The following is a 26477-nucleotide window of genomic DNA, read 5'->3' on the forward strand; positions in this document are numbered from 1 at the left end:
GGGGGACAGCCAGTGCAGGGATGCACAACCTGGGCAGGGATAGAGCTGGTGCAGGCATCCACAGCCAGTGTGGGACCCCACAGCCACTACAGAGAGCTATGGATGGGGCAGGGGTGCACAGCCAGGATGGAGACTGCCAACAGTATGAGGAACACAGCCAGGATGGGGACCCAGCTGGCATGGGGACACATGCAGGGGGACTCTCTAGAGCCCTGGGACACAGTGATGCTGCAGGACAAAGGATGATGACCTGCAGTGTCATCCACTCCTGTGATGGCTTGGGGTCATTCCCACACCCACCCCCAGGCTCTGGCTCTCCAGCTGCAGCGAGCAGGAGGGTTCAGCACTGTGCAGGCACATGGAGGGAGGGAAGCCCTGCCAAGTCCCTGCTGTGCCCCCGTCGTTGTCATGCTGCAGGCTGCGCGGGGTCGGGTGCAGCACGGCACTCCCCATCCCGTTAGCGCTGGCATGAAAGTGCCGCCACTGCGGCAGCTGGGTCTGGCCACGATCTCCACTTCCAGGTAAACAGATGAAACAAGCGGCTCAGCTTCCCTCCCTCCCCCGGCATTCCCAGCCACACAGACCTGCCATTCAGCTCCGCCACCCCGCACAAACCTCCAGTGTTTGGGAGAGGGCTCCTGCTCCCGGCGGAGCCCCGGGGGGGACACGCTGCGGCCGGGCAGTTGACACCTGGCCAGGCTGGCGCGGGGCCAGTGGGCACAGAAAGAGACGCTGTGTTTTGGCCAGATCCTGCCGTGCTGGGGCAGGGGCAGAAAGGACCCCTTGTGTGCATGGGACCAGGGATGCCTCCATGGCTTGGTTGCAAACAGGGTCCCATTAGGCCGTGGCAGGGGGCACCAGTGGCTCCTTGGAGTGGGAGCCCAAAGGGGTGAAGGAATCAGAGGTGGGGATGCCCTGTTGCCATCCAAAAGATTTGCAAAAAGTCACAAAAGCAGTGGGGACGATTGACCAGGAACATATGTGAGTGGTGGCAGAGGCAGGGGCAGGAGGCAGCTTTCCCTGTGCATTGCCTTGCCATTTGAATGGATGAGAGAGAGGAGTGCCAGCTCCTGCCCCTTGGGCTCTTCTCCTCCAACCTCCCAACCCTCTCCCCAGATTTTCCTTGGCATATCCTGGAATGCTCTGGCCACGGACAGGGCTCAGAGGGATGCTCCCATCCCTCCAGGGAGCCTGACACTGAGCTCAGCACATCCTTGCCTCACCCATGACAGTCACTGTGGGGCCAGGCTGAAATGGAGAGGGGAAAGCAGGAGGCAGAGTCTTGATGCATCAGCATCCCAGCTGTTCCTTCTGCTGCCTCCATCATCCAAAACCAGCCATCAGTGCTGTTGCTGGGGACATTGTCCCCTCCTCCATGCCTGGCACCTTCCTCCCTTGCTGTCCCTGAGAAGGTGGTTTTCCTCCCCAAGGAGTGCAGGGAAAACATTTTCCACCCCAGCAGATGAAAATGGATTCCAATCCAATTTTACCCTAGTACCACTTCAGTGATTTTGATGGAGCTGCTCTGGATGGGTGCCGGTTGGAGCCAGAGGACAGCTGTCGCGGCTCCATAGACCAGGGGTTTCTTATCTGTGTCACCTTTGATTACTGTAATTGAAATCCTGCTCTGATCTGAGCCATGCCCGAACGTTTCTGCTGCCTGTGCCGCTCTCGGCTCCAACAGCAAAATGACGTTAATAGATTTTAAAGCCAGGCAAGGCCTGTAAGAGCATTTCTGCCTGACCTCCTGGATAGCAGCCGACAGCCACCGCTTACCCCAGTCCTGCGCTCCGCCGCTGGCACAGCCCTGTCATCCCCCTGTGACTCATTTTCCCTCCTGGAAACACAAATCCTGCCTTTCCCCGGAGCTGCTCATGTGTCTGTGTTGGGTAGCCTGCCTCCTCCTACCCCTTTGGAGCAGAGCCGGCGTGCTCTCGAGGGAGGCAGGGTCCAGGGGTGCTGGTGGGATCACGGGATCAGCTTCCCTCCTCCAGCATGAAATTCCCCACGGGAAGCATTGCCCTTTTCTGGCATCTTCTGGCTGAAAGGGCAGCAGGAGGACCCGCTGCCAGGCAGGAAGCAGGGGATGGAAATGCCACTGCACAGTAGAAGATGCTCCTGGCTCTGGTGCCAAGCTGGACAATCAGCTGTGGCTGGCCGTGTGGCCGGCGCTTTGTCACCCTTCCCATCTTCTTTTGTGAAGCTGCCCGTGGTGTTTAGCCAGAGCCACTGCAGCAGAAAGGGTGACGCCAGCCCAGACAGCGTCTGAGGGCAGGAGCCGGGAGGACACGCGCACTGGCACACACATTCCCGCAGTCTGGGTTGGCCAGCAGCCGGCACAGGGAGCGAGCCAGCCCTGACCACTGTGGGACAGCAAAGCTGGTGCCTCCCTCTGGGTTGACGAGGTTTTGCTCAGCCGATCTGGGAGCTGCCCTCTGGAACAGGCAGAGGTGTCCCAAGTTCAGAGCTCCATCCCAAGAGGATGGAATGCAAATGCCGAGGGTCAAACCCTGTCCATGCCAGACAATCCCCATGAACCCCCAGGTTTTTCACACTGGCAGCTTTCTTTGATGACCGTATAGCTGAGAGCTGGCCAGTGTGTGCTGACACAGCAACCTGGGCTGGCACCAATGACAATCTGACAGAGCCATCCCAAAACTTCATATGCTGGCCAAAGGGAAAGCAGGCTGGCCAGACAGCAGGGCACTCCAGCACCCCACCACCGGCACACAGACTCCCCCTGGATCCTGGCTGGCTGAGCAGCAGCGTTTCCTCTCACGCTGGCGGGTCATGGGCCGGCAGAACACACAATGCTTGGGGTTATCCAGGCCTTATCAGCTCTGGCCATGCAGTGCAGGCAGGAAAAGGGTTTCAATCCCAGCCGAGCCCTGTTTCCGTCAGGAGCCATTCCCTCTGTCATGGGGGAGGGCTGGACCATGCTGTGCTTTTGACACGGGGACCAGTGAAACTGGGCTGTGGGGAGAGCAGAACCACAGGGCTCTCATGCTGCACCCCAAAAGCATTGCCAGGCTCTCTCCTTTGTGCTAGGAATGCTGCCTGTCTCTGAGCAATGCAGCTGTTCCTGCCCCAGCTTTACACAGCAGAGCTGGTGAGTCCCAGGAAAGGGGCTGCCATTAGGGCATGCAGCAGGGGTCTGGGCTGGCTGAGACATCCTTTGCTGGGGGTCACTTCTCCCTATCCCAGGGAGGCATTCCAGAGCTCCGGCATGCCGTGAAAATGCCTGCTCAGAGCTGTACAGGCAACCTCAGAAATTCCACAGCAAAGGTCACCAATGCCCGCTACAGGGGGGGAAACTGAGGCAGGAGGAGATAACAAACTGAGGCAGGAGGAGATAACATCCTTCCCACGGCTGCCCCAGCCTCTTAAAGCTGACTGGAAGAAGAGGACTGTGGCACAGGATCTCTCCTAGTTGCTCAGCCCAAACACACAGGATCAGGGACTGCCTGGCCCCTGCTCCTCCAAACCCTGCAGCAGCGCACACTCGGGGTGGAGAGGGGAGCTGGCAAAGGCTGGGCTTGCTGCTATCCCCTCCCGTTCCATGATTAATTGAACACAGCCTAAAATTAGCTGCGGAGGCAGCACCCCTGGGGTCTCCCAGCAGCATCCCACTGCCCGCTGGCTGCCTGCAAGTGGGTCAGGCAGCAGTTCCCTCTCAGCTGGGCACCCTGGGTGCTTGGGGGACCCCCGTGCTGTGCTGAAGGTGGGAGCACCGCTCCTGGCTCCATGGCACAGCTCTGCACCCCTCACCTCCCCGCTGCCTCCCTTCTCAGAGGCTTTTCCCTCTCTGGATTAGCGGGCAGGGCTGCATTATGAGGAGCAGCTGGGAAGGAGCAAGGCTGCCTTTTGGGATGGCGGGAGCGTGGATCCCCGTCATGTTCCTCCCCATGCCTTCAGGGATCTGTTATTTTTAGCCACTCTCCCTACCTCATGTTGCTAGCTCAGCTCTGGCTTTTTTCCCTCCTCTTCCCCAGCGTTAATTTGTTTTCTCTGTATTATTTGCAGATTTGGGGAAGCAGAACGAGGTGTTTTGGCACAGGGGACCACTCAACCATGGCTTCTTCATGCTGCCCTCCACCCAGGTTTTTGGTTGGGTTTTCTCATGGCTATTTTTAATCCACACCAGCAGCTTTGAGGGGATGAAACACCAAGGGGTAATGCAAATTTGAGGTTCCCTGTGGCCGATGTGCCAGGCCAGGGATGCTCCCGTGGAGGCAGGGCAGCACCTGGACACAGCCTCCAGCTGCAGACTCTGTGCTGGATTATATACAATGCCTCCAGCTCCCTCCTGCACATCCGAGTCTGCAACCTCCCCCGTGCCACAGAAGCTGGGGAGAGCAGGAGGCTGGGCTTTTCCCTTGGATCCAGAAGAAAGCAAACAGGGAAAAAGTTAATTAAAATCTTCAAAGACAGATCTTTCTAATGTGGCTTAACACGGCAGTCCTGCTTAGCGTCGATGCTGCCCCAGAGGTGCCTGCGTGGGGCTTGGGCTGGGAAGTGCCCAGAGCGTCACATCATAGGATGTTCATGGGATTGTCACCCACCACTGCAGCCCTGCTGAGTACTGGGGATGGGGTGCCACAGAGCTTAGCTTGGGACTGGGCACCTGGGCACCAACCTTCCCAGGGCCTGGATTTTGAAGCCACTGGAAGGGTGATTCCTTGGGGAGGCTGTACCTCAGTTTCCCTACGGCCTAGGGCTGCTAAACCTGCTTGTTGGGAAGGTGTTTTCAAGGCACCTGGGGTGGTGCTGATCCCCATCTCCTGGCATGATACCACTGCCCCACGTGAAGCAGGGCAGGGCTGGGGCTCCTGGGGGAAGCAGGGGGTGTCTGCCTCAGCAGGGTCCAGCAAAAGAGAGGCCATCATCCCAGGGTGAGGAGGGAATCCTGGCACCACTGGTCCTGTCCCATCCAGCCACTGCTCTGAAGGAGCAAGGGGACATCTTCCTTGCCCAGTTCTTCACTTCTCCAAAAGGAGCCAAAAATCCTCTCGTTTTTTCCAGAAAGCTACGTCACAGGACAGCGATGCTCCTGCCCAAGCACTCTGCCGCCTTACTCTGCCTCCTGCCCCCACTTTCGGGTTTTTTTGGTGGTGGGTTGAGGGTTTTTTTCAGAACTTTTGGCTGCATGGTGAGTAAAGGCATCCTGCTGTCTGAGGGCTAACGGCTTGTTGGAGAGATAATAAAGCAAAGGGGAGTAAATTAAAGTGACTATAAATAGCACCAGGAGAGGAAAAGGAGATGAAGTCATCTTCCTTCAGCTGAGCTGGTATTTGCATCACTCCTTCCCTTTGCCTTCCCCTGCCCCCTCACCCTGCTCGGGAAACAGTCATTCCCAGACACAGGGATCCTGCCGTGAGCTCTGTATGCCTCCCTGGGCCCCCATGGGGCTGGGAAATGTCCCCTGGGGTGACACTGGGGTGTCTTCCCAGTGCTGGGGACTTGCTGGAGAGCACATCGAGGTGGTCTGAATGCAGTCACTTGGCCCCAGGCTCCATCGCAGCTTCCCCACGGATCTGTGGCATTGCCCTATGCAAACCAGAGCACGGCCCTGTGCAAACCAGTGCCTTCAGCACGACCCCAGCACTGCGTCCTAGGAATAGCTTTCAGGAGCCATCAGAAACTCATTTTCCCTTTTGCAGCTCATAAAACAGGCAGCTAAAGAGATCCCCCAGGAGCAGCACCTGGAGGAAGGGACATTGCAAACCCAACAACAGCGAGTTCATCCAGAGAAGCCCCTCCTGGAACCAAATTCTGTAATTTACATTTTTATTCTATAAGATTTTAACATCCAAGATTTAAAAACTCCCCCGTCAGTCCCAGGACACACGGGAGAGGAAGGATCCTGGCCCTGCAGGAGCTCCCCTGGAATTAGCAGACAGCTTCAAATCTCTCCCCAAACCTCTCCCTGCTGAGGAGGCCACTGTCCCTGCAGCCCCAAGCAGCCCCAAGCCCCCCAGCTGCCCCCTCACATGAGGTATATTTACATCTGAGTCAGAATGAGGTCACACCACCGTTTCCTTATGTCAGCTACCGACTCCTATTCCTGTGCTATGCGCACATACCCGCCGTGTTATTGCAGGGTATTTATAGCTATTTTACATGTATAATTATAAAACCACAACTCCACACACGCACAAAAATAATCCCGGTGCCGGGATGCAGGGGAGTGGGGCCAGGGTGAAGGGACCAGGACCAGGGCATGGGCTGCACCGCTAATAATAATTCTTTGCACTTTATATATAGCCCCTTTCATCCACAGCTCTCAAAATCGCTTTGCAGGCATTTAATTAAGCTTCCCAACATCCTAATGTGATGACAGCCAAGTAATAATATCCTCGCTTTTAGGTACAAAGAGAGGGGAGGTAGCAGGACTTGCCTGAAGTCCCACAGCGAGTCCAGGTGTCTGGTGTCCTGCCCCACACTTGTGGGATGACCACAGGGGAGATTTTGACTCAGAAAGGGGGTGAGGAGCTCAAGATCCTACCCAATGCCTCTCCTCAGTTTGGGGAGGTGATGACCGATGACCCAACTAACTCTGGGGACTGCAGCAGTGACCCCAGGGACTGCTGGGCTGCAGCTGCCCATCAGCTGGACCAGCAGGTGGAAGAGACAGATGCATCCTGACAAACTCATGGGTGAGAGCTTGGGGGAGAGCAATAAAGGAGATGACAGGTCTGAAAGGGCTGATTTATGAGGAATATTAAGAGTCGTAATCCTGCCTGGCCTGGCCATCCCCCAGGGAGGCAGGGTGGTGACAAGGACCCAGAGACATCACAAACCAACAGGATTCACTGGGGCCAGTGCCAACATATCTTCAAGCAGGAGGGCTGGAAGCAATTGTGCCTCTCAGGCATCTGGGCAGCTCAGTGTGGGGGAATAGATGGATCTCCAGTGACAGCCTGGATATGGGATCACACAAGGATGGGTCTCTGTGGTCCTCAGCGTCTGAGGTTTGTGCTCCCCTGAGCACCCTCTCTCCCTCCCCTGTACATCCCTACTTGGATGGATCAGTTGCCCCCCATCCTTGGAGTGCTGCAAAGGGCACAGGGAGCACGTGCTTCAGTTTTGGACACTGATGGGATCCCATCCAGCAGGAAGGACATGGCAAGAGAAGGTGGCCAGCAAAGCAAAAGAGTGAGGAGGTGCTGGAAACAAACACTGGTGTTGGCAATGAAAGGGGCAGGACTGCAGCCCTGGGGGTGAGGGTTACTAACATCTGCAGAAAAAAACACTCTCCTGGCTGCTGTCCATGCATGGAGAGGTGGGGGGCAAGTGCCTGTCCTCATCCCCACTCTGGAGATGCCCTGTGGGGGAAGCAGCAGTGGATGCAGGGTGATTCTGCACACATGGGGAGTAAATGCAAGTAAAAAATCATAAACCCTGACTGGATCCTGTAGCAAGTCCCATCCATTTTGTGGTCATGCTACTTTTTTCCTCCCAGATTATATCCCGATTCCTGCTCTCCGAAACAAGCTGTGCACAAGCCCCCCACCAAGAGCTCCCTACTCATACCAAGCCCCCAAGATGGGGGAGCAGAACCTGTTTACATCACAAACCCAGGGACCAGAGAGCAATGACACAGACATGAAGCCAGGAAACAGCTGCAAACCTTCTGAGGGGCTTCAAAGAAATGCCCCCAAATCAGTGTCTCTGAGGAGAAAGGAGGGAGGGAAATGGGACAGGAAGCCAGCACTGCCACAGGGACACAAGCACCATCTCACCACTGCAACAGCCACGAAACTGCCCCATGACTACTCTGAATGTCACACCCACTGTCCCCCCTCTGCCACCAGTCAGACATCTCTTACCGGGAGCTGTTGGAAGCTCTGCCACCTCACTGGCCATGATGAAGGACTCGAGGATCCTTGCACGGAGCTCAGGGCCTGCCTCAGTGCTGAGAGGAGAAGGAGAGGTGTGTGAGGACACCAGCCATTCAACCTCCCTGGAGACCCCCAAATCCCTGGAAGAGCAGCCAGCTACCCCAGTGGATCTGCTGTGGGACTGAGGCAATGCTGTGAATCCCAGTCTCGTGTGTGTATCGTGCCTGGTCACTTTGGGAATGGGTGTGATGTCTGAGCATCACAGCTGGAATGGCAGCTTCCAGATATGGCCTCCCCCTTCCAAGAACCCTGTGCCTGGGGCACTGGTGGGGCTGTCCTATAGCAAAACCAGCTTGCTTGGGAATGCCTGTCCATGGACACGCTCCTTTCACCCACCCTGTCCCGTGCATGCAGGGAACCTCACCTGGCCGCCGCAGGGCGCAGGAGCAGCTCCCCAAAGAGCTCCCCAAGGAGCCGGGGCGAGAGGCGGCTGCGGTGGCTGCCCTGGCACAGGTGACAGAAGTGGCGGGCCAGCTGGCGCAGGAGCAGTGCCTGTGGCTGTGGCAGGGCTGGGGGGGCCAGCAGGGCTCTGGCTCGCTGGCCACACTCCTCCAGGCCTGGGGTCTCTGTAGCAGAGGGGACACAGGAGAGAAATGGTCAGTTTGGGAGGTCAGGGGCATCCCCATACTGCTCATGGGAGCCCAGCACCTAGCAGCACATAGGGCATGAGCTGTGGCAGTTCTCCACTCTCCCCAGAGACCCAAGAAACCCTGACCTCAGCCTCTCCCACCACTATTTCTTTGCAGCCCATCCCTTCCCAGACAGGCCATGGGACTCATGGATATCCCAGGGTCCGCAGAGATGATTTCCTCAGGGTCTTGGCCACTTCTTTCTGGGGTTTGCCTGCCCCATTTACCCAGTCACACCACCCAAGATCAGGTTGTCAGGTGCCTTTAGCACATTCCCCCTGTCATCACACCCAGGGAGGGAGCTCAGAGGGCTGAGCTGCTCACCTGGTGGGGGTTGCACCTCAAAATCCCTCACTGCTGCTTGAATGGAGAACAGTGAGAGCCCTGCACTGGTGCACAGCAAAGCCATAGTAAAGGCAGAGCAAAGCAGAGGTGGGAAAATGGGCACCAGCTTGAAGATCTGCTGAATTTAAAGGCTCAGCCCTCCCCTGCAGAAACAGTGAGCTGGGAGGGAAAAGGCTTTTTAGAAAGAAAAAATGTGCACTTGGGCTGCAGTGAGGCTCCTGCAGCCCCCTGCATCATTGTCTCACACCCCATGAAACACAGCACAGGGAGGGCTGACTGGGGTGCAGCTGCTTCCAGTGATACTCGAATTGCCCATATGAATAAAACCAGGCATTTAATGGCGTTGCACATCACAGAGGGGCTGCCAAAACCGCTGTCACGGGTGCCCTGAGCAGCCCGTAGCCCATGAGTTCCCACCATGTCTCCGATGCCCTCTGGCAGCTTTGGCCGGGGCTCTCTGGTCTTGTGAGCTGTGAGCTCAGTGCCCTGGGACTGCGATGCTGCCCCAGGCACAGGAAACAGCCACTCACCAGCCATCCTCCATTCCTGCCTTGTCCCAGCCCTTTTATCTGCTGGGGACAGGGAAGTCCCCAGGGCTGGGTTCCTCTCAGCCGGCTTCAAAGCCCGCCTCGGCCGGGGCTGACTCAGCTCCCCGCGCTCTTTGCACCAGGACTGAGGCTTGGCCAATGCCCAGCCAGCTCCCGACATCCATCCTTGGAGCCAGAGCACACCAGAGCTGGAGGGGCAGGGGTCTGGGATCCCCTCCAAAGCAGGTCTGCAACCCCACCCTGTTGGCGATGGGGTGTTCGTGAGCCACAAGCTGCTCCTGAGGGATGTTTAGCTTTGCTCCAGGCCTCCCCTTGCCGCAATTCCTGCGCTTTTTGCACCTTTCTGCACCTAGAGGATCCTGCAGGAGAAGGCTCACAACCAAAGGGGGAATTTGGGGGTATTTTTCCTTTCCTTTTGAAGGTGGTCCTCTTGCTGCTTTCCCAGCTCTCAACCGCAAGCAGGGCAGAGGAGCCTTGCAGGGCAGGCTGCCAAAACTCAGAACTGTCTCCTCAAAGACTTATATTTTAATTTTTTCTTTTAAGCCCCAGAGAAATCCTCTTCCCATTGGTTTATCCACCGTTCTGCCCCCTCCTCCTCCTGCCCCTGTTGTGCCAGGAGCAGAGCCCACTGCAGCACAGGCTGCAGGGAAAGGCGCTTCCCTTTGAAGTTGCTTAACGAGGCAACCCAGCTAATTGCTTCCTAATTGCGTTTTTATCCTTGGAAAGGAGGCAGCCTTTGATTTCTCCTCTGACGGGTGAGGGGAAGGCAGCTTCTCTGTGCCACCAGCCCCAGGGGTATTTCTTCTGGCTCTGTGTCTCAGTGCAGGGCAGGGAGGATGGGGTGTGAGTTATCCCTCACCTTCTCTTTGCTGGAGGCCACAAAGAACCCTTGGCCATTTCCCATCAGGGCATGGTAGGAAAAGGCCACGCTGATCTGGCCACGGGTGATCTTTTGGTGCCTCCTAAGGCAGCCAAGAATATGATCTGCCCAAGCACTAATCTGGCTTAGCATGGGGAGGTGATGCTCAGGGATGGAGGGTACTGCAGCAGCTGGCAGCGAGATGAGAGCTGCTGTGGGAGGGGAAGAAATCCTGGTTTAACAAGCAGCAAGAGGTTCAAGTCCTATCGAGCACAGTGGGCAAGGATTTCCTGTGTGCCTGGAGATGCCCACAGGCCCTCAGGCTCGGAGGGGTTGAGCAGCTCCATGAGGACTCACCTGAAATGGGTTTTGGTCCAGGCTCACTGTTGGGATGGACTGTGGGCTCTGCTGGGTATGAGCCCTGCTCTGTTTATTTGAAAAGAAATCAAATAAAACCAAAACCCTGATGGTCTCATACATTTGCACAGAGCCTCAAAAGCTTGCAGGGATCTAAAGGCACTTCCTAATGGCACTAAGCTGAAAAAGCTGAGAATTTTTTGTGCCCATATAAAGCCAGGAGTTAATGAGATTACAGGAAAAAGAATCCCAGGCAGCAGAGCCAAAATATTATAATAACGCTTTCTTCTGGGGCCAGCATCACCCAGCCTTGGCAGCTGCCCATCCTAGCAGGCAGCACCTCCTCCTCTGGGCACTGCAGAGGGAGAAGACCATGCTGTGGTGGGGGCAAAACAGGCCCCTGGATCTCCCTTCTTTCCCAGAGCGTCTCCCAAATGCTGCCATGCTGCTCCAGCACAGGTGATGTTTCCAATCGCCCTTCTTGGAATCTGCTCTTAATGCAGCATTGGGCAGAGGATGGAGTCAGAGCCACCCTGGAGATGCTGGGAAACTTTTCTAGGGGTTTTCCAAAGTTTCTCCAGCCCCACAGAGGTTCCCAGGTGTGGGGGGAGCCCATGTGTTCTTACCTTGAGCCATGTGGACCAAGTCACTGTAGAGAGCTGGAGGGATGAGGGGTGTGGGGAGCTCCTGCAGGTACCACTTCAGGGCATCTGCCAGTGTCTGGGCCTCGTACAGGTCCATGTCCACAGCTGAGGCATCTGGAGGGAGAGAGACAGAGGGAGCCCTGAGCCTGTGGTTCTTCCCCTCTGGCACAGAGCTCAGAGCTCTTCCATCCCTGAGCGCCTTCCTCCAGACATGGGGGCTGATTTCTTTGCCTGTGCCTCCATCTCCCCAGTGGAGCAGTGCATGATTTCACTGCCACCACTCCCCCAGCAAATATTCCTGTCCCAATTTCCACTGACCCTGAGTTCCACGTGCCCAAGGAGAGCACGAGGCAGCATCTCTGCTTTGAGTAAACTGTACATGCAGTACATGGGACAGAGAGTCTCACCTTTCCACTGGGCTAGGACCCATGGGAAGAACTGAGCAACTGCCCCAGGAACCTTCCAGTTTTCAGGGCCAGGTGCCATATGCCAACCCCAGCCCAGCAGGAACTGCTTGGAAAATGCATCCTTGGAATGGGGTTATGGTTCCCAGGCAATTCAAGTTGCTAAAGGCCCATGTGACCCCCAGTGATCCTGAAATGCTGTGAATGTGCCCCAATTGGCATCACTTCTCCTGCCCTGAAAGGTGGCTGCCCTGGGGAGGTGGTGAAGGATGCTCCAGGCATGGAGGAAAGCACACAGCAGGTCTGAGGCCACACAGCCTGGGCTCAGGGGCTCAGGGGTCCTGGGCTCGGGACGGAGGCAGTGCTAGGAGCAGAAATGTCCCATGGTCTATCAGGAGACAGAGGGTGGGATGTGTCTGTCTGAGCCCCATGGCCAGGCCAGCACAGGGGCATTGCTTCACCATGGTCCAGGGGGAAGAAGCCTTTCAGCATCCTTTGGTATTGCCTCATGTGTTTGTCTTGGAGGTCTCCCATCCTGGCTGGGCAGGGTGGTGGCTGTCTGGAGGGTGATGGTGCCTTTTGCAAAGATCTGAAGGTTTCAAAATCTGGCTTTGATTCAAACTGGACCCAAATGCAATGTTTTGAAATTCTCCTTGTTGGAGAATTTGGAGAGTGAGGGGTACGGGAGGTTGGGAATAATAAAAAAGAGGAACATATTTGCGATGGTTTGAAATGGTTAATTAAAAAAAAAAAGAAAATCAAATTTGTCATTTTCTTAAAGATGCTGTATCAGGCCCCAAATGGGCTGGAATGACAGAGAAGACTGTGGGCTTGCCCTGCTCTGAGCCCCTTTCCACTCCCCTCGCTGGCTTTTTACCCCCAGATGCAGCTTCCCTGGAATCGGTGCCATTTTGGGAGATGCTCCATCTCCCAGCCCAGCATTTTCCAGCAGAAAATGTTGCGAGTCTCCAACCACTCCAGCTGTGCTTCCTTCTGGGGCAACAAACCCAACAGAGGCGAGAAACGCTCTTTGCTAGGACAAGGCTTTAGAGGCACACATTCAGCAGGACTGGGATGGGGAACAGCTGGGAAAAGCTTTTTTTAAACACCTTGACCTTGATCTCCTCTGGCTGGAGTGTCTCTGCTGCGGACCAGGCAGCCTGGGAGCCTGCCTGCCTGCGTGGGAACACCAGGCTGCAGTGGGTCCCTTATGGCCAGAGCCTTCCCAGACAGAGAGAAAACAGATTGGCCAATGCCTGAAGTGAAGCCTTTAACCCAGCCATTGGAGACGCTACCTCATTGTCAGGAGCAAGCACCCGGCTGAGAACTGTGTCCTGGGGCAGTGTGGGGACAGCTGGGACAGATGCCACCACACTGGGGTAGGCAGCCATCCAGCGTGGCCAAACGTGACCTAAGGCAAATGGGGTGCTGCCTTTCTGGCACACCACAACTTTTGTCCCCACAAGGTCACAGCATTGTCCCATGGACCACTCTGCCCTTGGCATCCTCGAGGTGGGCAGGGCTGTGCCAGCTGCACCCTGGCCCCATTCTTGTTCATGCTCCCATGTCTCAGCCATACTTCTGGAGCTTCTTGGCTGGCCAGAAGGGTTATTTCTGCCAGGCTTTGTGGGGGCATGACAGTCAGTTCTCCATTTTTACTAGCACTTGCTCTGGAGATGTGAGCTAGCAGGTTTTTTCGAGCTGGGCAGGTGGAGGAGAGTGGGATCAGGGATCCCACAGGATGCTCCAACACCTGGTTTTGGCTGAATACTCACAGTGCATGGCTAAACCCCAGGGATGCCGCTGGTGGGTCCCAGGGTCTCATTGCATTGCAGAGAGCTTTTCCCATCAGTGGAATGCACTGAACAAACCCCAAAGCCCTTCCTACTCACCACAAGGGTTTCTGCAGAGACCTGTCACTCGCCTTAAGGATGCTGGCACGGATTGAGGAGAGCAGCCACAAGCTGTTCCTGCACAGGGAAGGGGCCGCTGCCGGTCGCTGGCCCCAGGCGATCAGCCCGGGGCTCCACCGTGGCCTAATTAGCTTGTTTGCCTCGTTAGGCATGAGCCTGGGGGGGTGTTCAAAGGGAAGGTTCAGACGGTTTCAAAGCGAGATTCAAAAACATATTTACACCCCGAGAGAGGCATGATGGGGAGACCAGGGGGATTCACACCGTGCTGACGGACTGATTGGCATCGTTCTCCATGGCACGTCGGCTAGAAGTGGCCATTAGCCTGTTGTCCCCATCCTCCTGAAAATGCAGCAGCATCCTCCTGCCCCGGGAGCAGCTCTCCTGCTGCCCCAGGAGCTGCCCTGGTGAGCTGAGCTCCCCATCAGGCTGAGAGCACAACTGGGGGCTGCTCCGAGCTGTTCCCCAGCACTGGCTGTGCCCTGGCAGCTCGGGGAGGCTCAGCCGGCAGCTGGGGAAGGGTTAACCCTGGAGCCTTCCCAGACAATTACCACCGGCCTGACCCCACGGATGCTGCTCTCTTCTTATCTGAGGGAGATGATAACCAGCTATAAGAAGTTAATGAAGCTGCAGGATGAGTCAGTGCTCTCCTGCTGCTCTCCAGATGTTCCCATCCTTTCCCCAGGGGAATGATGGAGGAATGACGGAGGGATTCCATCTGCCTGCCATAATTAGAAGGAAAACACCCCAAAACCCCAACCTCGACCCCATACCAACCCCCTCCAACACACGACCTGCTTGCTGACCTGCTGGCAGAGCAAGAATCTGGGGACGGAGGTGAGCATGCCTTGACCATGGAGGGGTGAAAAGCAGGAATAAATTTGGGACTGGGGACAGGGTGCGTGGGATGACCACTGGCCCAGAGGGAAAGACTCCCAGCCTCCTCCCACTGGGATTCCAGAGCCCAGGTCCCAGCGGAGGCGGAAAGGTGCTGGAGCTTTGGGCTGAGTCAGGCCAGGCAGGAAACTCCAGGACCTCTCCCGCAGCTGCAGCCGGCCGGGGAGGCGTGAGTAAGCCCCGAGTTTCGGTAAAGGCGGAGGATGTTTAGCCAGGAGGGGTTGCGGGGGAGGTGGGGGTTGTTTTGAAGGACAGGCTCGAGCCGATCCTGGTAACCAGCTGTCCCCTGCATGTGGCCACAGGTGACGGCTGCTCCCACACCGCTGAGCAGCTCGTGGGTGACGGGGCACAGACCCTGCCCAGCACCCAGGGCCCCCTCCCAGCAGGGAGTCCAGCAGGCTCAGCTGGACCTTGGCCACCGAGTGCTGCTGCAGTGAGATGCTCTCAGGTGTGTGGTCCCTGTGACAGAGGGGCACCCAAACCACCCTGGGGCTGACTGAAATACCGACTTGGGACTTTCCCTACCCCTTCCAGACTTTTTCCTTTTAGTTGTCAGTGGGTGCTAGGGAGATGTCCTTGCTGTTCAGTTGTGGGGGCTGTGTGCTGTGGGTGCTGACCAGGCATTCAGGCTCCAGGGCATCTCACAGTGAGGTTTTACTGGGAAACTGGGCACCAAATCAGACAATATTTCCCAGCTTTGACTCAGCATCATTGTAGGGTCTCCCAGCCAGCCCGCTGGTACCTTGTGCTGGGGGCTTGGCAGCTGCCAGGACACCCCCTGCTCATGCACAGGAGCTCCTGCCAGCCCCAAACACTGTTTCAGCTGGGTTTCACCCCACTGTACCCTTGGCCTGCACTCAGCCAGGGTAGGGGTGCAGGGATCCCCTTGAAGGGTGACCACTGAGACTGCCTTCCCCCGGCTCACCTTCCCTAAGGCAATCCCCTTCCTCAGTTTTCCCAGAGCTATGGGAGGGGATGGCAAAAACTCACCCCCAGTTCTCCCTGATGGGTCTGGCAGGGATGGGTCTCTGCTGCTGCCGTTTATTTACCCTTCTTTCATCACCACCAAATATAAGAGATGAGCTCATGCCTCTCGCCAGGCTCTGACGACACGGGGTTTATTTCCACTGCAGGTATAAATAAAAAGCAGTGCCGCAGGCACCGGGACGCCTCACGCTCGGGAGGAAAGTCATCCTGGTGGAATGAGCTTGCCCGGGGGAAACCAGAGCCCTTGGGGGCCTCCGATCCCCTGTAGCATCCCAGGGATGAGGATGGGGATGCGCTCCCTCCCTGTGCATCCACACCGTGGTGATGGGGGGGGAGCGGTGTGAGGGCCCCCAAACCTCTCCTCACTCCCCGACCCTTTCTGCCTAGCAGCAGCTCCTGGCAGCCCCAGTGAAGCCCCGGGACCCACCATCGCTCGCTAATCCCCACCGAGACCTGACCTAATTCCCGGGCACGTGAGCGTGTCTCCAGGCAGACTGCTCCGCGCCCGGGCCGCAGATCAAAGCGCGCAGGATGGCAGCGCAGCCCCGGCACGCCCGGAGACACCGGCTCCAATCCGCCTCGCTCTGCCGACGCGTTCTCCCTGGCACCCGAGCCGCAGCCGGCTCCTGCCCGGCCCTGACAACAGCGGAGCCTCTTCCCATTGCTGCGCTTGTATCTGGGCAGGGGTCTCGGTGTTGACGTCTGCAGCTGGACTCCAGAGCCCCGATCAGAGCAGGGGTTTGCCAAAGTGCGCGGGAGATTTCTGCCATCCCGGAAGGGTTCCGTCCCGTCTGAGCCATCGGGAGCACCCACGCACCTCTGGGGTGAGGACCCTGCAAGATCTCTGTGCACTGTCCCCCACCAGGGAGGAGGGATAAGGATGCAGACCTTCCCTGCTCAGCGGTGGCAAAGAACTGCCCGGACATTAACCGCAGGACTTTGCAGCTATTCCCTAGCCAAACATCCCCCAGCTCGGGTCCCTCAGCTCTGAAGGGCTCCAGTACCCACCAGCCCACCCATAGCTCTGCTGCTATCACCCAGAGAATGTCCCAAGTTCCCAGCAGTAGCTGTGAGAAGGCTGCCTGCCACGTCCCAGGAGGAGAGGACTGTGGACAGAACCCTAAGCAAGCTTGGGCGGGAGAGAAGACATCAGGTCCGGGCACTGAAGGGGCTCATACACCTCATGTCCCCAGGCACCGTGGACTCAGTGGGTGATTTGCCCCATCCCTTGTGCTCCAAACAGCCCCTGAGCTGCACACGGGGTCAGCAGGAGTGCTGGGAACTGGAAAATTTGGGGTCAGTGTGTGGCCTCACACCACAGAAATACCTCAGGGCGTGAAGCAGCCCCCATCCAGGCACTGCAGGGAGTGTTGGGGGCAGCAGGGTGAAATTCTGCTTTATTCCTCTTTTTCAGCCCATAATCTTTCCCTGACACTGCAGCAGGGCTCCTGGCTGGCTGATCACTTCCCACCCTGTGGTGAGCTTCCCCCAGCCCCCTGTGAAGCTGCAGCTTTTCTTTAAATCCCTTTTTGGTGCCACCATGTGACTCTGATTCTCATGTTCAGTGATGCTGCATGCACCCCTTGCCTCTCTTAACTGTTCTTGCACCATCCATCATGGAAATACCAATTTTGGTGCACAGGCTCTAGACAGCCGTCAGATGCCACTGACCTACAGAATGTCACCATTGGCAGGATGGGGACAGGCTCAGCTCAAGCTGTGGAGCCATGTGGAGCCACTCTGTGCAATGCTGCCATGAGGACAGGAAACCATCCCAAACCTGGCTGATGTTTGGCTCAGGAACCGCCCACAGGTAAGATTCCACACAGTAGGGATTCTAAAAGGGCCAGGGATGAGGAAAGGGTTCAATCAGCACAATTCAGATGAGTGTCTGTGCTGCCACTGCCGGGAACACAGTGCCCATGGGCTCCTAGGGACAGCCAGGGCTGCTCTGACTTGCACAGCTCCTTGTCTCCCAGGGTCCTCCTCTTTCTTCCCACTGGAAGTTCAGATGCTCTTTCAGTGCAGAAAACATTCTGAGTTCTCCGACACGCTGAGACATGGGAGTTAGAAAACCAACATCTGAACTTTTTCAGCCCTTGCTCCTTTCCCCTTGCACTCTCTAGCACTTTTCCTGCCACCACTGCCAAACACCAGCACGATTTGGGTATTCACAGGGAAGCTGAAACCCCCAGTGGGAACCCGGTTTTCTCCCCAGCTGAGATGTGGTTTGGTTCCAGCGGCCACCAACCCTGGCTCTGATTTCTCCCCACTCCCCAAGATGAAGCTCGACTTTTGCAGGCAGGCTGCCGGCAGAGATGGGATGCTGGAGGGGTGAACCAGCAGGAGCTCAGGAGGACGGGAAATGTGACTCTCACCTCTGTCTTCTCACCCACGGGGCAAGCAAACTCCAATTATCCAGCAGGGCTGTTTTATTCCATCAAATGCAATGAGAGAGCTTGTATGAGAGAAAAAGCAAAGATGCTCTCCTGCCCTCCCCAGCCCAGTATGGGCTCCAGCAGGGTTCTGGGGAAGCACCACTGGGTCTGTGGTCTGCAGGAGACTGCAGCAGGAGCGGGCTGCCAAGCTTGGCCTCTGCTGGGATGCTTGACTCTGGCAGGAATGTCATTCCCATCCCTCTGGCATGACTGATCAACAGCCCCTTCAGCTAAGAGCTAATAAGTGTGAGACTTGTCCAACCCCCTCCAGCTCTGGGGAGCTCTGACTTTGCCCAGCTCAGTGTTGCTGAGCACATGGGGCAGTCCCCTGAAGTGCCCAATTAAAGATTTTGGTCCCAGAGGAGATGTAGGCTTGGGAGGATCAAGTCTCCCAGGGTTGCTGGTGATTTTTAAGGACTTTCAAATGTTTTGAAAACCACAGTGGCATTTCTCTGACCGAGGCTGGGCCCTGCCATGGGAGATGGACAGACCTGGACAGACCCACCAAGTGCCCAGAGCTCTGGCCAAGCCAGTAGGGGTTGTCCCTGGGCTGGGAGAATCTCCTAAGGCTGAGCAGGATTTTGGCAGTAAATGCTGTGCTGCTGCTCTGTGGGGAACCCTGGACCTGCCTGGGATGCTGCCCCAGCTGCATGGGAAGAATGGAGGACCTGGAACTCCTGTGTGTTTGGAACACAAAACATTCTTCTCGTGCTGGTATTGCTGCCCATGCCCGGCCTAGACACCAGTGCCCTGGGCAGTCCAGGGGATTGCTCTCAGCTGTCTTCACCTCCTCCAGAGTTCAGCCAGTAAATCTGGCCCAGGATACGAGGCTGTGAAGATCACCCACTGCTCCAGGCTTCCTCAGCCCACAACTTGGGGAGAAGAGTGGGGTGGTGGGGTGCCCCCAGCCCCCATCACCTCCGCGGGGAGCGCAGCCCTCTTCGGGCAGTGGGGAAGGAGCATCCCTGAGAGCTCCAGCTCTCCTCTCCTGCATCCCTCCTTCCCCGCCCGGCGGGACTCGGCTCCCGGTGCGCGGGAAGCGATGAGGTCATGGTGCTTAATATAGCGATTTCATCACAGCCCTTCTCCCCAGCAACACCGCCCGGCTCCCGCCGCCCCCCGGCCGGCAGCGCCCGGGATGCGGTGGGATGCGGGGCCAGCCCGGGGCTCTGTGGGGCCGCCCGTGCCTGGTGTCACAGTGCCGCCCTCTGGGCACCGCGGCCGGAGGATAGGGGTGCTCGATGCACCCCACAACCCCCAAAAACCCCCAGATCTGAGCGGCTCGCTGGATCCATCGCGTCCCCCCCGCCTCCCGCCGGTGCCATCCCATCCCAGCCGTGGATTTAGAAGCAGGTATGGGGAGAACGGTTTTCCCCTTACCCCCCACCCTGCTCGTGCCCCTAAGTCTTGCAAACAGCTTCCCATTCTTGTAAATAATAAGCTTTCCCTTTCCTCTTTCTTTTTCCCTGTCCGCAAGAGACTTTCTCCCTGCCTTGCTTTTCAGATATAAACCCTAGAGATTTAAAAATCCAAGTGTTTTTCTCCCCCCTACCCCCACCCCCCCCAAAAAAAAACCCCGATTCTACTGAAGCGCCCCTGCCCTGCACCTGCATCACTTTGAGCTGCATCACACGGGAACAAGAGGGGGGTCCGCATGCAGGCGGGGCCTCACAGAGCCGGGATTGGGGCTGTGATGATGTTGGTGCTGTAACCCCTCCCTGCCAGGGCAGCATCACCTCCACAGCCCCCTTCCCTCCGGGAACGCGGGGAGGGATGCGGCTGCGGGACTCACCAGCCAGGAGCGCCTGCTTCAGCTCAGCATCCCCCAGCACGCCGGGCCCGGACCTGTAGAGCACCTCGCTGTCGAGCCCTGGGACACAGACGGGAGAGGGGGGTTAATGCTGAGCCCACCTCCTCCTTCCCCGCACAGGGGGAGCGCGCAGGGACCGAGAGCACCGCGCTCCCTCGCCCTGCCCGCGGGGACTGGGGACAGGTTTGGCTCTAGCGATGCTCTTGGGGCGCTCTGAGCCGGGCAGAGCGGGGGGCTGTGTGTGCCCCCGGGTGTGCCCTGCGCCTGGGGGCTGTGCTTCTCCCTACCTTGTTTTTCCAGCGCCTCGATGAGCCTGGCCACGGTCGGCAGCGCCTGCTCGGGCAGGGCGGGGTGCTCGGTGAGCTCTGCCTGCCCGGGGAGTCCTGTGGTGGAAAGAAGGGGAGAAGGGGTTTGGAAATTCCTGCCCATAGGAATTCCACTTTGCTCAGCTGCCCCAGGACAGGATCAAGCTGCTGCTTTGGCATAGCCACAAACAACACTTTGGCTCATGCATGTCTAATTTTGAAGCACTTCTCCCATTATTTTATCCTCTTTTTGCAATAAGAGTCACCGTTGGGGGCTCAGCTGCTTGCTGGGATCCAAAGACCTGCTCAGGCAGGTGCCCTGCAGGTGGGGAGCATCCCATCCTGGGCATGGAGATCCTCCAAGCCAAAACCCCTGCCCTACCTCTCTTCCCACGGCACTGAGACTGCCCCCCTCATCACCCACGGTCCACAGTGACACCAGGCAGGAGCTGGGGTCCATGCCCACCACAGACACGTCTCTCTGCAGCTCTCATCTGCACAACAGGGTTGGGCACAGGCCCAGGGAGGGTTCAGTCTCCCCTTGGCTGGTGCAGACCTCCCTCAACCCCTGAAGAGCCCTTCAGCCAAACAGGGGTCAGACTTCCCACACCACAAATCCCTATGTGTTGCTGACTCCTGGGTTTTAGATCAAGGACACCTCACTCCAGACCATGGCAGAGAGGAGCAAACCCGTTGGCAGGCAGGAGAGCAGCTGTCCCTACCCCAGGGCACGTTGTATCCATCCATCCCTCTTTATCACCCCAGCTGATAAACCCTTCCTGTGTGGGTTAAACCCAATGGAGACCTTGGCAGGGCAGTGCTGGGATTTCTCTCTGCTCTCTAGTGGCCTTGAGACCCCCAGAAAGGCAGGGGGCTGGCAGGGTCTGCCCCTGGCTGCAGCACACCAGGGCCACGTGTGACTGCTGCAGCACGGACAGCATGTGGAAAAGCTGAAAAAAAATTTGAGGGACTTTGGGCAGGGCCACGCTGCTTTCAGTCTTTTCCAAAAAACACAACCTGGCTGCAACAGGTAGATCCAGGCCCTGATCCTCACCGTGGTGGTGCCCTGGTGCTCCCTGGAGAACAGATAATGATGCAAACCTGCCACTCGTGGGTGGCTGATGCAGTCCCCAGGCATGGCCACGACCCCCAAGCACAGCAAGGGGGTCCCCTCTGCCACCCAGTGAGGGTGTGTTGGTGCCTTGGGTGGGAACAAGGAAGATTTCAGGATTAAAAGCAAAGCTCATCGTTGGAAGCTCATGCAAAAATATCCCCACTGCATGAGTGGTTTTGTCATTAGGGAAACTGGGCTTTTCCTCCAAATCAATGGCTTGGGGAAAGATGGTGACTGCAAAAACACCCCAACTTTCTCCTGGCTGGGAATGGCAGGAATGGCCCCAGCTGTGTCAGGCTGCACCCCAGCATCCTGATGCCCCACTCGGCTCCAGCCCCAGGGGAAGTGGAGGTGGATGCCTCGCGGCAGTGGTGCTGCCCAGGACACCAAGTCAGGGACAAAAGAGTCAGCAAGATCTTGGAAGTGCCCTGGGACTCGGATCTGCTGCAGAGCCATTTTCGGCATGTTATTTAATTAAAGAAAGGACCATTCCTCCCTGCAGAGCCAGCCCTGGCTCGAAGGCATGGCTGGGACATGCAGTGTCTGTCATTCAGGGCTTCCTCCGTGGCCTGAGCCAGCTCAGGGTCCCTGTGTGGCACCAGGGCGCGGTGGGAACTGAGGGCGCTCAGGGGTGGGGCGGGGGCGAATGCTGCTGTTGTAGAAATATAAATTAGGGCTTTTTTTGCCATAAAAGCATCCCTCAAACCTCCATCTGGAAATGGAATCAGTATGGGAAGAATTAAAAAAAAAAACCCAAAAAACAAAAAACAAACAAACCAACAAAAAAAAACCAAACCAAAAAAACCCCATACCAAACCAAAAGTACCTTCTCTTCCAAGAGGATGTTGAAGATTTTTACACTAAAGGGAGCCCTGTGAGCCAGGAAGTTTAGGTTTAAACTGACATAAAATGGCACACACTGTTCCCATGCCGCAGAAAGACGTGGCTGTGGGACAGAACGTCCCCTACTGAGGTGCCTGCACACCCTGGCATTGCCCCAGGAAAGGCACCCCATGGAGGGGCACCCCATGGCACAGCACTGGGAAGGCAGCAGCCAGTGTCCCCCTGGACAACAGGGCTGGACACCTGGCTATAGCCAGAGCACGTCCTGCAGATGGCAGTGCCCTCCCCAACCCACCCCAAAACCTGGCTTTAGAGCTTTTTTTCCCTACTAAAAACAACTGATTTTACGTTTTTTAAAATTTTGTTGTCCTTTCACCTGAGTGCATGCAGGGCTGACACCTTGCAGGTGGGCCAGGCTCTCTGGCCAGGATGTGCTTCCTGCTGTAGACATTCCTTGGTTTTTAGGGAATCTCCACATCCCCAGCACCTGTGGGCAGGGGTCCCCAGGCACATCTCCTTTGTAGAGGAGCCCGTGGCACCCCCTGCATGAGGGGCAGCAAAGGCAGAAACAAGAAGGTGGCTTCACCTTTGCTGGGGAGCAGGGCTGGAGAGCCCTGGGCTCTGCTCCTGTCTGACCCAAAATCTCCACACAGCACTGAGTTTTCCAGGGCTCTGCCCGTGAAAGAGTCAGAAGGCTCACCACTGAGCTGGACTGGGCAGGGGGCTCAAACCCCTCATCTGGCAGCATAAACTCGCCCAAAAAGTGGCCTCCACCCTCCTGCAAATCCAGCACGTAGCTGCTCACGGCGCCTCACCAGTGCTGCTGGGACTGCAGCTGCCTTGGCGCACTGGTCGGGGAGGAGCTCCTGCATTTTGGTGAGGGGAGGTGTGAGGGGGCCCAGAATCCTTCCCATGGGGTTGTGGGGCTGCATGTCAGGAACTGCATGGCACACATGGACATGGATGGTCCTGTGCTCAGCCCAGGAGTCAGGTGGTCCCCACCTCAAACCACGGTGATGAGGGGGTCCTGAGCCGTATTTTGAAGGGAGGCAGACTCCTCATCAGCCTGCCCCTCCAAACCCAGACCAAGGCACATCCAGTGCCCAGCCAGCACAGGGGCTGCTCCTTTGGTCACCACACTGGTCCCAAACTGGGCGAGGAGGGTGTCTGAGGTGCCAGACCAGCAGCTGGGCAGCTTTTCCTGCCACGGCTGAAGGCGACGCTGCTCTCCCAGCCCCAGGCCAGCACGGACAGCCATTTCTGCTCCGTACATCCCGGGGCAGGAGAGCACCATGGCTTTGCCTGGGGTCAACCGGGATGTGCCTGGCTGGAAGGGGGGGGTCCTTACTTTGGTTTTATGTTTTTTAGCTCGTGTACATTGTGCAAATGCTGTGAAATCCCTCCCGGCCCCAACACACTTGGCCATGGTGAGTGGCGAGGGCAGAGCCGGCTTCACAAGCTCAGCAGATCCAGGCAGAGAAATGGCTGGAGGCCCCAGTGCCAGGAAGGGTCCTGCCAAATGTCCCCCCAGTGCTCTGCTGCAGCCCCCAGGGACAGAGGAGCCCCCAGGCACTGACCACACCGCTTGCCAAGACTGTCCCCTGTCCCAGCTTGCACAAAGTGACAGTGAGGCTGGAAGCTGGCCGAGGGCCAGCACTCGCCCGGGCACTGAGAGCAGGCTGAATCAGGTGCCGCAGTGGTGGGGAGAGGAGCAGTTGGAAAAAAGGTCCCCAGGGACCACCATGGGGCTTTCTGCTCCTCTCTGAGGGGCCTAAGGGACCTTGCATCTTCTGTGCTCTCATGGATGTGGATCCCCTCGGACACCCCATGCCAGCACAGCAGCCAGCCTGGGATGCTGGTGAAGAGCAATCCCTGCAGCATGTTTGCCTGGGGCGTAGCGACACTCTGGGCATCCCCTGCTCCTCCTGAGGCTGCCTTGATACCCCAGAGCAGACAATTCCCAGGACAACTTCTTTTTCTGGGGCTGGATCCCCATCCCAAGCGTGGTTTCCCACCAAGCCACCTCAGCTGCCAGCATCCACCCCGGCTCCACACCACCCTCGCCATCTTGCAGGGGACACCTGCCCGTGGGCTCCCACCTTCCTGCTCCCCTCACACTCACCCCAGGGCGTGGGGGTCCCGGCAGGTGGCAGGGGCAGGGGCCGTGGCCTGGCCTTGGTGGCGGTGGCGGCGATGCGGGCGGGCCCCAGGTACTCCACGTAGGTGCCGGGGAAGTCCCCGCGCTCCTTGGTGCGCTCGTTGACGCCGTGCAGCCAGCCCTGGGGGTTGCGCTCGTCCCCGTCCTTGTAGTTGGGGCTGCTGAGCAGCCCGGCCCTGCTGACCGTCAGCACATCCCCGGGGCACAGCGCCAGGTCCTCCTCCCGGTCCTTCTGATACTCGTAGAGAGCCCGGTACTGCAGCCCGTCCGAGGAGGCCATGGTGGTGGTGGTGGCAGTGTGGCGTGGGTCACACGGCCCTCGGCCAGCCAGGCATGGGGGCCTGGGGTGGCCGCACGGGGCAGCTGGGGCTGGGTTGGGCAGTGAGGGTTTGGGAGCACTCCCTTCCCTGCACACAGACGATGAAAACCTCAGCGTTGGAAAATCTGCGAGATGGAGAGCGGCTCCTGACCCCTCCAAGCCCAGGAGTGCTGTGGAGCCACACCGACGCCTGGGACTCGTTGGCTCAGGTGTGGGTGAGGAGCTGTTTCTTCATCGGGGCAAACGGAGGGGAGCGAATGAGGCTAATGGGGGTAGAGGGGACAATCGTGGCTCCTCGTTAGCCTGGCCTCATCCGCACCGTGCTGGGGACATCCCTTCTCTGCCGGAGAGAAAGGCAGCGCGTTAGTGACCAAACCTCTGCCTTGACCTCAACCTCGGCCCGTCCCCCATCCCAGCCTCCGGCACCAGGGAGAGCCCAGCGCCTCGCTCGGCTCCTGCTTCCCGGGGAGCTCCCGCCAGCAGGGCTCGGCCACTGCACGCAAGGAAAGTACCGGCAAGAGTCTGGAAAGTAGGGCAAGAGATCACGCCACGGGTTTTTAAAATAGACATATGTGCTGAGAAACCTCCTGCCGCACGCAGCTCCCCTCCGGCAGCTCCAGCCTGGCATTGCTGCGCGGAGCTGGCAGATGAAGATGTAGGTTTTTCATGTGGGTTTGGTTGGGTTTTTTTTTTCCTTTTTTAAATTTTTTTTTTAATTTTTTGGTGCATTTTTATGTATTCCTCCAAGAGTGACATCATCCCTAGGGGGAAAGACTGTGTGCTGCTGCCGACCGACCCACTGTCCCCCAGCTTCCAGCAGGACCCCGTGAAAGAGGGATGGAGGGAGGCTGAGCAGCAGGCGTCTGTCTGTCCATCCATCCACCCGCCTCCCAGAGCCCTCCCGCCGCCCCTCCAGCCTTACCGGGCGCGGTGGCTCCACCGGCGGGAGCGGAGAACGGGAGCGGAGCGGAGCCGGCTCCCGGCCCCGCCGAGCCGCGCTCCGGCGGTGATGTCAGCGTCCCTCCTCCTCCTCCTCCTCCTCCCGCTCGGTAGCCGGGCGGCCCCCCCGCCGCAGCGCGTCGGGGGGCGGGGGGCACCCGGCTACCGAGCAGGAGGAGGGAGAATTGTAGGAGTAGGTGGATGACTTCATTCCCAGATGCAGCATCTCTGCTCCCAAATTACATCCTCTGTAGGATGGAGATTTCTCATCTGTGGGTCTCCATCCATCCTTAGGGGTGCTAAAAGACAGGAGAGGACCAGCACCCCATGGACACCCCCCTTATGCCAGCCAGCTCTCCCTGTGCACCCACATAGAATTCCATCCCTTAACCAGGCTAAAAAACATGCACAGGACAGGCAGGAGACGTCATGGAGAATCCCAGCTCAGGGATGCTCTGGTTCCTTGCTCTCCTCCTGAGCTTGGACTAGCTATCCCAGTATTTGTCTGTCTGTGAGGCACAGAGAGGTGGATGTGATGTTCCCAAAGGCTTGCTTTGGTTTTTGGTTTTGTTGTTTTGTTGTTTTTGTGTTTTGTTTTGTTTTTTGTTTTTTTTTTTTTTTTTTTTTTTTTGTTTTTTGTTTTTTTTTCCATAAATCCTTACTTCTCATGCTGACTTCTCTGAAATGGTCGTGGCTCCTTGTCTTTGCTGCAGGTTGGACATCCTAAAAATAGATGGTACCTAAAACACGGACTCTGGGAAATGCATGCTGGCTGAATCCAAGCCACTGCAGGCAGCAGTGCAGGGGTGGCACGAAGTCCAAGAAGGAATTCCAAGTTCTGGGAAAACTGAGAAAACAGACACAAAGGCCAGCAGAACAATGCAGGAGATGTATGACCCTTCTCATCCATAATTTCAGCAAACCCCACCTCCTTTCCCTGTAGTGCACGGCCTGGTGGTGCAGGGCAGCAGCATCCTGGGGCATTCCTGCCCAGCTGCACTTTCCTGGGCAGCACACAGCCCCCATTACCCCACTGCCCAGCTGGATCCAGCCCAGCTGCTGGCCCTTGG

At 57.5% G+C, this 26477-nt stretch overlaps 1 protein-coding gene across 1 annotated transcript in view; it reads right to left on the reverse strand.

The window, feature by feature from the left end:
- Window positions 1-25383, reverse strand: part of PIK3R3 (phosphoinositide-3-kinase regulatory subunit 3) — a 71374-nt gene extending 45991 nt beyond the window's left edge. The window contains exons 1-6 of the mRNA XM_066192746.1: window positions 24114-25383; window positions 20017-20112; window positions 19712-19789; window positions 11266-11397; window positions 8266-8467; window positions 7830-7915 (exon numbers count right to left, since the gene is read on the reverse strand). Of these exons, the coding sequence (XP_066048843.1) occupies window positions 7830-7915; window positions 8266-8467; window positions 11266-11397; window positions 19712-19789; window positions 20017-20112; window positions 24114-24429 (910 nt within the window). The 5' untranslated portion in view covers window positions 24430-25383. The remainder of the gene's footprint in view (window positions 1-7829; window positions 7916-8265; window positions 8468-11265; window positions 11398-19711; window positions 19790-20016; window positions 20113-24113) is intronic.
- Between the last annotated feature and the right edge of the window lie 1094 nt (window positions 25384-26477).

This window comes from Chamaea fasciata, unplaced genomic scaffold (genome assembly GCF_029207755.1).
Source record: "Chamaea fasciata isolate MVZ Bird 193981 ecotype frontalis unplaced genomic scaffold, bChaFas1.0.hap1 SCAF_10, whole genome shotgun sequence".
Taxonomy (NCBI): domain Eukaryota; kingdom Metazoa; phylum Chordata; class Aves; order Passeriformes; family Sylviidae; genus Chamaea; species Chamaea fasciata.